The following is a 13,667-nucleotide window of genomic DNA, read 5'->3' as shown; positions in this document are numbered from 1 at the left end:
TACCCCAGGAAGCAGCCAGACTCCTCTTGAAGTTTGAAGCAACTTTCACTAGAGCTTGTCAGTGGCACATTGAGCTCGTCAATAAGGCGGTCGCTCACAGCTAAAGCCTTTGAAAAGGCAATTGTCAGAGCTAATAGCACTGTGTAAAGATAACAGGGTGGTTACTGAGGGCTTAGTTCCCTTCAGAGAGGCCTAATGGTCGCTGACCTCCTCCTCTATTCAAGGTCTTCTAACCCCTTCTTCAGGGCTACACAACTCCATCAGCCATTTAATTCTATCTGCCATTCAACTCCATCAGCCATTCAACCCCATCTGCCAAAAAATTACCCGCCCGTTGTCTCTCTTTTCCTCACCTCCTCTCTTCTCCTCTCTTCCTCTCTCCTCCTCTCTTCTCCTCACCTCCTCCCCTCCACTCGTCTCCTCACCTCCTCTCATTTCCACCTCTCTTCTTCTCAACTCCTCGCCTCCTCTCTTCTCCTCCTCTCTTCTCCTCTCCCCTCCCCTCCCCTCCTCCTCTCTTCTCCCCACATCACATCTCATCTCGTCCTCTCCTCTCCTCTCCTCTCCTCTCCTCTCCTCTCCTCTCCTCTCCTCTCCTCTCCTCTCCTCCTCTCTTCTCCCCACATCACATCTCCTCCTCTCCTCTCCTCTCCTCTCCTCTCCTCTCCTCTCCTCTCCTCTCCTCTCCTCTCCTCTCCTCTCCTCTCCTCTCCTCTCCTCCTCTCCTCACCTCCTCCTCTCTTCTCCTCTCCTCTCCTCTCTTCTCACCTCACCTCCTGTCCTACCCTCCTTTCTTCTTCTCACCTCCTCTCCTCTCATCTCTTCTCCTCACCTCTCCTTTCCTCCTCTCTTCTCCTCACCTCTCCTTTCCTCCCCTGTTCTCCTCACCTCTCCTTTCCTCCTCTCTTCTCCTCACCTCCTCTCCTCCTGTCGTTCCACCCTGTTGAAAATGGCCTGATCTATCTCTGCACATAATTTAGGGCTACGCATCATTAGACACATTTATACAGTCATTTAGCTAATAGTAGGCTCTAGAGTAGGAGCAGTGAACTTTTAACTGGGCATCAGGCGTAGTTGGAGACAGCTTGATTGTCTCTCCACTTTTCATCTTCATTGTGCATCAAATATGGATTAAAGCTTCCGGCAGTTAGGTTCATTCATGGTCAAAAATACACGTTATGCACACAGCACTTCGAAGACAGCCATTGTTATCTTTGGTCTGGAGAGAGAAAATCTGACACTACTTGTCCAGTCGGCCTAATTGATCAACTGTCATGGCAGATCCCCAAAACATTTTCTCACATAGAACCAGTCAATAGGGGCACATAACAGGGGCAAGACATTGGTTGCGGATCGTCATCATTTTTATCATCGTCATCATTTTCCAGCCAGGTCACCCATGATACAAGTCAGTATTCGATGTCCATTCATGTCTGAGGACATTGGGAGATGTGGAAACCGGCCACTGGGGGCAACAGTGAGTGTTGTTACCTTCAAGTAGGTTTCAGTTTTCCAAGGTGCTGTGGATGGGCATGGCAGACGGACGTAAGCATCTGGCTCCAGTCAAAGGTTTGGACACACCTTCTCAGTTTTTAAAGTTTATTAAGGTTGTAAAGTTTTCTTTATTTGTACTATTTTCAACATTGCACAATAATAGTGAAGACATCAAAACAATGAAATAACGCATATGGAATCATGTAGTAACCAAAAAAGTGTTAAACAAATCAAAATATAGTTTATATTTGAGATTCTTCAAAGTTGCCACCCTTTGCTTGATGACAGCTTTGCACCCTCTTGGCATTCTCTCAACCAGCTTCATGAGGTAGTCACCTGGAATTAACCTGTGTGCCTTGGTTTGAATTAACATGTGTGCCTTGGTAAAAGTTAATTTGTGGAATTTATTTCCTTCTTAAGTTAATAAGGCTATGGCAGAATACTGCCCCCGTTGGAGAAATGCGTGCCCATAGTAAACTGACAAAAAATCTGTAAAAAATTGCTAATATATGCATATAATAAATATTATTGAATAGAAAACACTCTAAAGCTTCTAAAACCGTTCAAATTATGTCTCTATGTAAAGCAGAACTCACAGGGCATCCATTCTTCCAAACTCTTTCTGTCATCAGAAAAGTTGGCCCAACTTTGACGTCATCGCCCCCACCCTTCCCAACCAGCTACAGATCTGGAAACAGTTTCTATCTCTTCAGCGCGATGTCCTCTTTCAATGGGTCGCGTCATTGTGAAGATTGCGCGCTCCCTCACCCTTTGGCGGGACGAAACCCTCCGGTCACGCAATAATACGTGCGCCCGTCTGCAATTTCTCTCTCTTTGTTCCAAGATCCACCAAACGATGTAGGCTTCTCCTTTCGAGCTTATATATTTTATATATGATTAAAACATGTTTTAGCTCGAATCTGAACTTAGTTTGACCAGTTTAGTCGACATATAATATGTAATTTTGAAGTTTCGATGCGCAACCCATAGATTTTTGAGTGCTTTTCAGCCGAAATTAGTCTTGTTTGATAACCCAAAGACACACATTTGAAAGGCAAACGCTGGTTTTGGTAAGTATGACTTCTTCCACGACTTCTGATCGAACAACGGCAAAGGTAAGGGAATATTTATGTGGTTATTATGTGTTTCTGTGGACTCCGAAATAGCGAAGCCATATTGCTAATCTATGAGCGCCGTCTCATATTATTGACAAGTGAACGAATTCTGTAACGTTAAAAATAAATGTAACACAGCTGTTTTATTAAGAAGAAGTGTATCTTTCTAACTATATGTAGAACATGTATATTTAGTCAACGTTTATGATGTGTATTTCTGTTATCTGGCAGAGTTATCATAATTTCTCCGGGCATTGTTGTAGCATTTTTTGACCATGACCTTCAATGTAAACCGTGATTTATGGATATAAATGGCATATTATTGAAAAAAACATAAATGTACTGTATAACATGTCCTATTCCTGTCATCTGATGAAGATTTTCAAAAGGTTAGTGAATTATTTTTCTTTTAATCCTGCTTTTGTGATTGCATCTATTGTTCTACAAAATGGCTATGTAAATTAGCCTATCTTTGGTGGTGGTTTGACATAAATATGTGCTATGTTTTCGCCGTAAAACATTTTAGAAATCTGACTTGGTGGCTAGATGAACAAGGTGTTTATCTTTCATTTGAGCTATTGGACTTGTTAATGTGTGGAGGTTAAATATTTCTAAGAATATTTTTGCGTTCTGTGCGCCACTGTGTCAGTTGAGCAGTGGGGGATGGTACCCCTAGAGGTACGTGTGGGGCCATGTAGTGCATTTGAACCAATCAGTTGTGTTGTGACAGGGTAGTGGTGGTAGACAGAAGATAGCCCTATTTGGTAAAAGAGCAAGTCCATATTATGGCAAGAACAGCTCAAATAAGCAAAGAGAAACGACAGTCCATCATTACTTTAAGACGGAACATTTCAAGAACTTTGAAAGTTTCTTCAAGTGCAGTCACAAAAAAGCGCGATGATGAAACTATCTCTGATGAGGACCGCCACAGAAAAGGAAGACTCAGAGTTACCTCTGCTGCAGAGGACAAGTTCAGTAGAGTTAACTGCCCTCAGATTGTAGCCAAAATAAATGCTTCAAAGCTCAAGTAACAGACACATCTCAACATCAACTGTTCAGGGGAGACCGTTGTGAATCAGGCCTTCATGGTCAAATTGCTGCTAAGGAACCACTACTAAAGGACACCAATAAGAAGAAGATACTTACTTGGGCAAAGAAACATGAGCAATGGACATTAGACCGAAAGTACTCTGTCTATCATTGGGTTTTCAACAGGATGACCCAACACACCTACAGGCTGTGTAAGGTCTACTTGCTCAAGGAGGAGAGTGATGGAGTGCTTTATCAGATGACCTGACCTCCACAATCACCTGACCTCAACCCAATTGAGCTGGCTTGGGTCAAGTTGGACCACAGAGTGAAGGAAAAGCACCAACAAGTGCCCAGCATATGTGGGAACTCCTTCAAGACTGTTGGAAAAGCATTCCAGGTGAAGCTGATTGAGAGAATGCCCATATGTGTTATTTCATAGTGTTGATGTCTTCACTATTATTCTACAATGTAGAAAATAGTTTAAAAAAAAACTTGAATGAGTAGGTGTTTCCAAACTTTTGACTGGTACTGTATATATATTTTTTTTCTGTTGTAATTTTACTCCCCCCCCCCCAATATTGTGATATCAAATTGTAATCCAATTACAATCTTGTCTCATTGCTGTATCTCCCCAACGGGCTCGTAAGAGGCGAAGGTCGAGTCACGCGTCCTCCGAAACGTGACCCTCTTAACTTAACCCGGAAGCCAGCCTCACCAACGTGTCGAAGGAAACTGTTCAACTGACGACCGAAGTCAGCCTGCAGCCAACCAGCCCACCACAAGGAGTTGCTAGAGCGCGATGAGCCAAGTAAAGCTCCCCCAGCCAAACCCTCCCCTAACACGGACGACACTGGGACAGTTATGCACTGCCCTATGGGACTCCCGTTTACGGCCGGTTGTGACAAAGCCTGGGATCAAACACCGCGATGTAGTGCCTTAGACCGCTGCGCCACTCGGGAGGCTGAGATTTTTGTTTTAAGCCTTTCCCAAACCTTAACCCTGACCTTAACCATTTGGAGTTAATGCCTAACCTTAAACATACATTTACAATTTCTGAGTTAATACCTAAACTTAACATTAAACACTTTCTGACTTAAGACAAAGCTAGTTGCATTTTCATCATAATCATTTTCATCGTCATTGTCATTGTAATTGTCATCATCCACATCATCATCATCACCTTGCCAGCAGGCGCCCACAGTGAGCTGTACGTCAATCTGAGAGGGGTGGATCGGCCAATCGTCTGTCACCAGGTAAGGGTCGTAGGTCACTCCGTCCACGTAGAGTGTCACCACAGGAAACTCCACGTTAATGACGTAATAGTGCCACTCCTTATCACAGATCTGCATCAGAGAGAGAGAGAGAGAGAGAGAGAGAGAGAGAGAGAGAGAGAGAGAGAGAGAGAGAGAGAGAGAGAGAGAGAGAGAGAGAGAGAGAGAGAGAGAGAGAGAGAGAGAGAGAGAGAGAGAGAGAGAGAGAGAGAGAGAGAGAGAGAGAGAGAGAGAGAGAGAGAGAGAGAGAGAGAGAGAGAGAGAGAGAGAGAGAGATGAAATAAACATGAACGTGAGGTAAACATATGTATCCCATGCCAATAAAGCCCATTGAATTGATAGGGAGAGAGAGAGAGGAAGAGAGAGAAAAGGGGAGATATAAGAAGGGGTTGTTAGATAAACATAAGTACAAGACGCTCCATCAGCTCTTTCTTTATAAGGAGAACATAATTACTGTTGTGAGGCAGTTACAGTATAAAGGATTCTGCTGGGTCTGTCCATTGTTTGAGGTTTTGGAAAAGCTGATGGAGGTTTAATAGCCCCCTTGCAGAGTGTCTGTCTGACGGGGGCTGAGAGCTCTGAGTGGGGCTGAACGCACTTCTGATGGTGCTCCTGCTAGGACAGCAGATGGGTGAGCCGTCACCTCAGTTAGGACATGATGAGCACTGCACCAAATCTCACACATTCAGTGGCTGGCAAGCACAGAGGTCAACACACACACTCCAACATGCAAACAGCCACATAGTAGAGATGACCAGTAGAACATATACTTTAGCCCCACTGTCTAGGGGGTAGCTCTGCCACTCTCTAGGGGGTAGTCCTGCCACTCTCTAGGGGGTAGTCCTGCCACTCTCTAGGGGGTAGCTCTGCCACTCTCTAGGGGGTAGTCCTGCCACTCTCTAGGGGGTAGTCCTGCCACTCTCTAGGGGGTAGTCCTGCCACTCTCTAGGGGGTAGTCCTGCCACTCTCTAGGGGGTAGCTCTGCCACTCTTTAGGAGGTAGTCCTGCCACTCTCTAGGAGGTAGTCATGCCACTCTCTAGGAGGTAGCTCTGCCACTCTCTAGGAGGTAGTCCTGCCACTCTCTAGGGGGTAGTCCTGCCACTCTCTATGGGGTAGTCCTGCCACTCTCTAGGGTGTAGTCCTGCCACTCTCTAGGAGGTAGTCCTGCCACTCTCTAGGGGGTAGTCCTGCCACTCTCTAGGGGGTAGTCCTGCCACTCTCTAGGAGGTAGTCCTGCCACTCTCTAGGGTGTAGTCCTGCCAATCTCTAGGAGGTAGTCCTGCCACTCTCTAGGGGGTAGTCCTGCCACTCTCTCGGGGGTAGTCCTGCCACTCTCTAGGAGGTAGTCCTGCCACTCTCTAGGGGGTAGTCCTGCCACTCTCTAGGGGGTAGCTCTGCCACTCTCTAGGAGGTAGTCCTGCCACTCTCTAGGGGGTAGTCCTGCCACTCTCTATGGGGTAGTCCTGCCACTCTCTAGGAGGTAGTCCTGCCACTCTCTAGGGGGTAGTCCTGCCACTCTCTAGGAGGTAGTCCTGCCACTCTCTAGGGGGTAGTCCTGCCACTCTCTAGGGGGTAGTCCTGCCACTCTCTAGGGGGTAGTCCTGCCACTCTCTAGCAGGTAGTCCTGCCACTCTATAGGGGGTAGTCCTGCCACTCTCTAGAGGGTAGTCCTGCCACTCTCTAGGAAGTAGTCCTGCCACTCTCTAGGGTGTAGTCCTGCCAATCTCTAGGAGGTAGTCCTGCCACTCTCTAGGGGGTAGTCCTGCCACTCTCTAGGGGGTAGCTCTGCCACTCTCTAGGAGGAAGTCCTGCCACTCTCTAGGAGGAAGTCCTGCCACTCTCTAGGGGGTAGTCCTGCCACTCTCTAGGGGGTAGTCCTGCCACTCTCTAGGGGGTAGTCCTGTCACTCTCTAGGGGGTAGTCCTGTCACTCTCTAGGGGGTAGTCCTGCCACTCTCTAGGGGGTAGCTCTGCCACTCTCTAGGGGGTAGCTCTGCCACTCTCTAGGGGGTAGTCCTGCCACTCTCTAAGGGGTAGTCCTGCCACTCTCTAGGAGGTAGTCCTGCCACTCTCTAGGGGGTAGTCCTGTCACTCTCTAGGGGGTAGTCCTGTCACTCTCTAGGGGGTAGTCCTGTCACTCTCTAGGGGGTAGTCCTGTCACTCTCTAGGGGGTAGCTCTGCCACTCTGTATGGGATATCACTGCTCTCCAGACAGTTTTTGGAGGCCTTGAAGACTTGAACCTGTCTGTCTCTGGTTGGTAGGGTAAAGGAGGGTGAGGACCCTGCAGCTCCATACAATATACTATGGGACTGAGTGGCAAGCCACGCTTTCACTCCAAAGTACCCAGGCCTACAGTGCGACAGTCTACAGCCAGCCTTCTCCAGCAGCCCCTCCATGCACACTTCTCAGGTGTCCTCTCCTGACCCCTCTCTCTCTTCCCTCCCTTTCTCTCTCTTCCTATCCCTGCATCATCTCTCTCTCTCTTGCTTTCTCCTCCCTCTCTCACTATGCATGTTTCTTTTAACTCTCCTCTCTTGCTCTCTCTCTTTTCCTCTCCCTCTCCCTGGGGCTACTCGTTGCCCTGGTTGTAATTCAGTGTAATTGCTCTCTGGCAGACAGACACGGCCCTGCTCTACTGCTCTTTGATCTGCTGTCAGGCTTATCCTGCGATAACCTATAGCATTAGCCTAGATGAGTTAGCATAGGATATATCCCTACTGTCTACTGCATACTGTCTGGACATGCAGCAGCCAGTGTAAACTGCCCACATTGGGCCAATTTGACTGTCTTATAAAGATTTCAGTAATCTACATGACCTTCCACTGACGTCTACGGTGAGACATACATGTCTTGTTCCATTGTGCTTCTGTCACGTTCTGACCCTAGTTCTTGTGTTATTTCTTTGTTTTAGTTGGTCAGGACGTGAGTTTGGTGGGTATTCTATGTTTTTGTGTTTCTAGGTTGGGTTTCTTGTTTGGCCTGATATGGTTCTCAATCAGAGGCATGTTTTAGTCATTGTCTCTTGGGAACCATATTTAGGTAGCCTGTTTTCTGTTGGGGTTTGTGGGTGGTTATTTTCAGACTTTGTGTGTCTGCATCAGATAGAACTGTTTCGGTTGTCACTTTGTTGTTTTGTGTTTTTGAATTGTTCAGTTTTCCATTAAAATGATGAACACTAACCACGCTGCGCTTTGGTCCTCTCTATCTCCAGATGACAACCGTTACAGAACCACCCACCACAACAGGACCAAGCAGCGTGGTAACAGGCAGCGGCAGCAGGAGCAGCACAAGAAGGAGGAATGGACATGGGAGGACGAGTTGGATGGCAAAGGACCCTGGGCAGAGCCAGGGGAATATCGCCGCCCCAAAGCAGAGCTGGAGGCAGCAAAAGCAGAGAGGCGGCATTACGAGGAGCTAGCACGGCACAGCAGCTGGAAGCCCGAGAGGCAGCCCCAAAAATGTATTGGGGGGGGCCACACGGGGTGTGTGGCGAGGCCAGGTAGGAGACCTGCGCCAACTTCCCGTGCTTACCGGAGAGAGAGAGGGACTGGGCAGGCACCATGTTATGCGGTGGAACACACGGTGTCCCCCGTGCGTGTGCATAGCCCGGTGCGGTACATTCCAGCTCCTCGTATCGGCCGTGCTAGAGTGGGCATCGAGCCAGGTGCCATGAAGTCATTTCTACGTATCTGGTCTCCAGTGCCTCTCCTTGGGCCGGCGTACATGGCACCAGCCTTACGCATGGTGTCCCCGGTTCGCCTGCACAGCCCAGTGCGGGCTATTCCACCTCGCCGCACTGGCCGGGCTACAGGGAGCATTCAACCAGGTAAGGTTGGCCAGGCTCGGTGCTCAAGAGCTCCAGTACGCCTGCACGGTCCAGTCTATACGGTGCCATCTCCACGCACCAGCCCTCCGGTGGCAGCCCCCCGCACCAGGCTTCCTGTGCGTCTCCAGAGCCCAGTACTCCCTGTTCCTGCTCCTCGCACTCGCCCTGAGGTGCGTGTCCCCAGCCCGGTACCACCAGTGCCGGCACCACGCACCAGGCCTACAGTGCGCCTCGTCTGTCCTGAGCCACCAGAGTTTCCCGTCTGTCCTGAGCCGCCAGAGTCTCCCGTCTGTCCTGAGCCGCCAATCTGTCCTGAGCCGCCAGTATGTCCTGAGCCGCCAGAGCCGCCAGTCTGTCCTGAGCCGCCAGAGCCACCAGTCTGTCCTGAGCCGCCAGTGCCGCCAGCCAGCCAGGAGCCGCCAGAGCCGCTAGCCAGAAGCCGCCAGAGCCACCAGCCAGCCAGGAGCCGCCAGCGGAGCTGCCCTTCAGTCCGGAGCTGCCATTCAGTCCGGAGCTGCCCCTCAGTCCTGAGCTACCCTTCAGTCCTGAGCTACCCTTCAGTCTTGAGCTACCCTTCAGTCTTGAGCTATCCTTCAGTCCTGAGCTACCCCTCAGTTCTGAGCTATCCTTCAGTCCTGAGCTACCTCTCAGTTCTGAGCTACCCCTCAGTCATGAGCTACCCTTCAGTCCTGAGCTGCCCCTCAGTCCGGAGCTGCCCCTCAGTCCGGAGCTGCCCCTCAGTCCAGTGGGGGCCTTTAGTAGGGTTGCCAGTCCTAGATTGGAGGCGAGGGTCGCCGTTCCTAGGAGGCCACAGAAGCGGACTAAGACTATGGTGGAGTGGGGTCCACGTCAAGCGCCAGAGCCGCCACTGCGGACAGATGCCCACCCAGACCCTCCCCTATAGGTTCAGGTTTTGCGGCCGGAGTCCGCACCTTGGGGGGAGGGGGGGGGGGGGTACTGTCACGTTCTGACCCTAGTTCTTATGTTATTTCTTTGTTTTAGTTGGTCAGGATGTGAGTTGGGTGGGTATTCTATGTTTTTGTGTTTCTAGGTTGGGTTTCTTGTTTGGCCTGATATGGTTCTCAATCAGAGGCAGGTGTTAGTCATTGTCTCTGATTGGGAACCATATTTAGGCAGACTTCGTGTGTCTGCACCAGATAGAACTGTTTCGGTTGTCACTTTGTTGTTTTGTGTTTTTGAAGTGTTCGGTTTTCCATTAAAATGATGAACACTAACCACGCTGCACTTTGGTCCTCTCTATCTCCAGACGACAACCGTTACAGCCTCTGTGATATAAAACACCACCTTATTGTGGCTATCCAGAGCACAACTGTTCATGACATAGCTATAGTATAAAGCAAGTCAAGATTCGGCCCAAATTGTACTAATTGGAAGATTCCACAGCTGCTGGCCATGTTGGAGCCAACCAGTGTATTCAGATATACTGCGATGGTAGTCAAGCCTTAGATGAACAAGTCTGTGAAATATCCAGTGGTGCTGGGACTGGTGGTGGTAACATGCAGCAAAGGATAAGATAGTGTCTGGAATTTAGACAAGAAACTTTCATAAGAACATACACATAGTTTGAAGGCACCTCTATTGTTGGGCGCTTCCCACAGTTGAATATTTCAAAGCATGGGGTTCATGGGAGAGTGGTGTGACTGGTAGATGACTTCCTCCAGGCTTCAAGGGGATGTGGCGGTCCCCATCGGACCCTGACTCTGCTGGGGGTGGGCGGGTGCTGAGGCTGCCTGCTGCTGGACAGACCTCCAGAGGGTAACAAGGAATAAACCAGGTTTAAGCCACTCTGTTTTCCCATAGGGTACAAGAATCACACAGCAGCTAGCTGATGCAATAGTACAACAAGGAGGACCATACTATCTCTGTCAGTGTTGGTATCTCTCTCAGTGTTGGCATGTCTGTCAGTGTTGGTATCTCTCTCAGTGTTGGCATCTCTCTCAGTGTTGGTATGTTTCTCTGTGTTGGTATCTCTCTCAGTGTTGGCATCTCTCAGTGTTAGTATGTTTCTCTGTGTTGGTATCTCTCTCAGTGTTGGTATCTCTCTCAGTGTGGGCATGTCTGTTAGTGCTGGTATGATCCTCTGTGTTGGTATCTCTCTCAGTGTTGGTATCTCTCTCAGTGTTGGTATGTTTGTCTGTGTTGGTATCTCTCTCAGTGTTGGTATCTCTCTCAGTGTTGGTATCTCTCTGTGTTGGTATGTTTGTCTGTGTTGGTATCTCTCTCAGTGTTGGTATCTCTCAGTGTTGGTATGTCTCTCAGTGTTGGTATGTCTCTCAGTGTTGTATGCCTCTCAGTGTTGTATGTCTCTCTCTCAGTGTTGTATGTCTCTCTCTCAGTGTTGTATGTCTCTCTCTCAGTGTTGTATGTATCTCTCTCAGTGTTGTATGTCTCTCTCTCAGTGTTGTATGACTCTCTCTCAGTGTTGGTATGTCTCTCAGTGTTGTATGTCTCTCAGTGTTGTATGTCTCTCTCTCAGTGTTGGTATGTCTCTCAGTGTTGTATGTCTCTCTCTCGGTGGTGTATGTCTCTCTCTCAGTGTTGTATGTCTCTCTCTCTCACTGTTGGTATGTCTCTCAGTGTTGTATGTCTCTCTCTCAGTGTTGGTATGTCTCTCAGTGTTGTATGTCTCTCTCTCAGTGGTGTATGTCTCTCTCTCAGTGGTGTATGTCTCTCTCTCTCAGTGTTGGTATGTCTCTCAGTGTTTTATGTCTCTCTCAGTGTTGTATGTCTCTCTCTCTCTCAGTGTTGTATGTCTCTATCTCTCAGTGTTGGTATCTCTCTGTGTTGTATGTCTCTCTCAGTGTTGTATGTCTCTCTCTCAGTGTTGTATGTCTCTCTCTCAGTGTTGGTATGTCTCTCTCTCTCAGTGTTGTATGTCTCTCTCTCAGTGTTGGTATGTCTCTCAGTGTTGTATGTCTCTCTCTCAGGGGTGTATGTCTCTCTCTCAGTGTTGTATGTCTCTCTCTCTCTCTCTCTCAGTGTTGGTATCTCTCTCAGTGTTGTATGTCTCTCTCAGTGTTGTATGTCTCTCTCAGTGTTGGTATGTTTGTCTGTGTTGGTATCTCTCTCAGTGTTGGTATCTCTCAGTGTTGGTATGTCTCTCAGTGTTGGTATGTCTCTCAGTGTTGGTATGTCTCTCAGTGTTGTATGCCTCTCAGTGTTGTATGTCTCTCTCTCAGTGTTGTGTGTCTCTCTCTCAGTGTTGTATGTCTCTCTCTCAGTGTTGTATGTCTCTCTCTCAGTGTTGGTATGTCTCTCAGTGTTGTATGTCTCTCAGTGTTGGTATGTCTCTCAGTGTTGTATGTCTCTCTCTCAGTGGTGTATGTCTCTCTCTCTCTCAGTGTTGTATGTCTCTCTCTCAGTGTTGTATGTCTCTCTCTCTCACTGTTGGTATGTCTCTCAGTGTTGTATGTCTCTCTCTCAGTGTTGGTATGTCTCTCAGTGTTGTATGTCTCTCTCTCAGTGGTGTATGTCTCTCTCTCAGTGTTGTATGTCTCTCTCTCAGTGTTGGTATGTCTTTCAGTGTTGTATGTCTCTCTCAGTGTTGTATGTCTCTCTCTCAGTGTTGTATGTCTCTCTGTCTCAGTGTTGGTATCTCTCTGTGTTGTATGTCTCTCTCAGTGTTGTATGTCTCTCTCTCAGTGTTGTATGTCTCTCTCAGTGTTGTATGTCTCTCTCTCAGTGTTGTATGTCTCTCTCTCAGTGTTGGTATGTCTCTCTCTCTCAGTGTTGGTATGTCTCTCAGTGTTGTATGTCTCTCTCTCAGTGTTGTATGTCTCTCTCAGTGTTGTATGTCTCTCTCAGTGTTGTATGTCTCTCTCTCAGTGTTGGTATCTCTCTGTGTTGTATGTCTCTCAGTGTTGTATGTCTCTCTCTCAGTGGTGTATGTCTCTCTCTCAGTGTTGTATGTCTCTCTCTCTCACTGTTGGTATGTCTCTCAGTGTTGTATGTCTCTCTCTCAGTGGTGTATGTCTCTCTCTCAGTGTTGGTATGTCTCTCTCTCTCAGTGTTGGTATGTCTCTCAGTGGTGTATGTCTCTCTCAGTGTTGTATGTCTCTCTCTCTCAGTGTTGTATGTCTCTCTCTCTGTGTTGCTATCTCTCTGTGTTGTATGTCTCTCTCAGTGTTGTATGTCTCTCGCTCAGTGTTGTATGTCTCTCTCTCAGTGTTGGTATGTCTCTCTCTCTCAGTGTTGTATGTCTCTCTCTCAGTGTTGGTATGTCTCTCAGTGTTGTATGTCTCTCTCTCAGGGGTGTATGTCTCTCTCTCAGTGTTGTATGTCTCGCTCTCTCTCTCAGTGTTGGAATCTCTCTCAGTGTTGGTATCTCTCTCAGTGTTGTATGTCTCTCTCAGTGTTGTATGTCTCTCTCAGTGTTGTATGTCTCTCTCTCAGTGTTGGTATCTCTCTGTGTTGTATGTCTCTCTCAGTGTTGTATGTCTCTCTCTCAGTGTTGGTATCTCTCTGTGTTGTATGTCTCTCTCTCAGTGTTGGTTTCTCTCTGTGTTGTATGTCTCTCAGTGTTGTATGTCTCTCTCTCTGGTGTATGTCTCTCTCTCAGTGTTGTATGTCTCGCTCTCTCTCTCAGTGTTGGAATCTCTCTCAGTGTTGGTATCTCTCTCAGTGTTGTATGTCTCTCTCAGTGTTGTATGTCTCTCTCAGTGTTGTATGTCTCTCTCTCAGTGTTGGTATCTCTCTGTGTTGTATGTCTCTCTCAGTGCTGTATGTCTCTCTCTCAGTGTTGGTATCTCTCTGTGTTGTATGTCTCTCTCAGTGTTGTATGTCTCTCTCTCAGTGTTGGTATCTCTCTGTGTTGCATGTCTCTCTCAGTGTTGTATGTCTCTCTCTCAGTGTTGGTTCTCTCTGTGTTGTATGTCTCTCAGTGTTGGTATGTCTCTCTCTCTCTCAGT

At 47.9% G+C, this 13,667-nt stretch overlaps 1 protein-coding gene across 1 annotated transcript in view; it reads right to left on the bottom strand.

Annotated features, from left to right (window-relative positions):
• Positions 1–13,667, bottom strand: part of LOC109909471 (calsyntenin-2-like) — a 420,037-nt gene that overhangs the window by 56,767 nt on the left and 349,603 nt on the right. Inside the window, exon 9 of the mRNA XM_031795495.1 lies at positions 4,822–4,984. Within this exon, the coding sequence (XP_031651355.1) occupies positions 4,822–4,984 (163 nt within the window). The remainder of the gene's footprint in view (positions 1–4,821; positions 4,985–13,667) is intronic.

Source organism: Oncorhynchus kisutch, linkage group LG18, assembly GCF_002021735.2.
Source record: "Oncorhynchus kisutch isolate 150728-3 linkage group LG18, Okis_V2, whole genome shotgun sequence".
NCBI lineage: Eukaryota > Metazoa > Chordata > Actinopteri > Salmoniformes > Salmonidae > Oncorhynchus > Oncorhynchus kisutch.
Note: the sequence above shows the minus strand (reverse complement) of the source record. Positions and strands in the feature narration are given on the sequence as shown.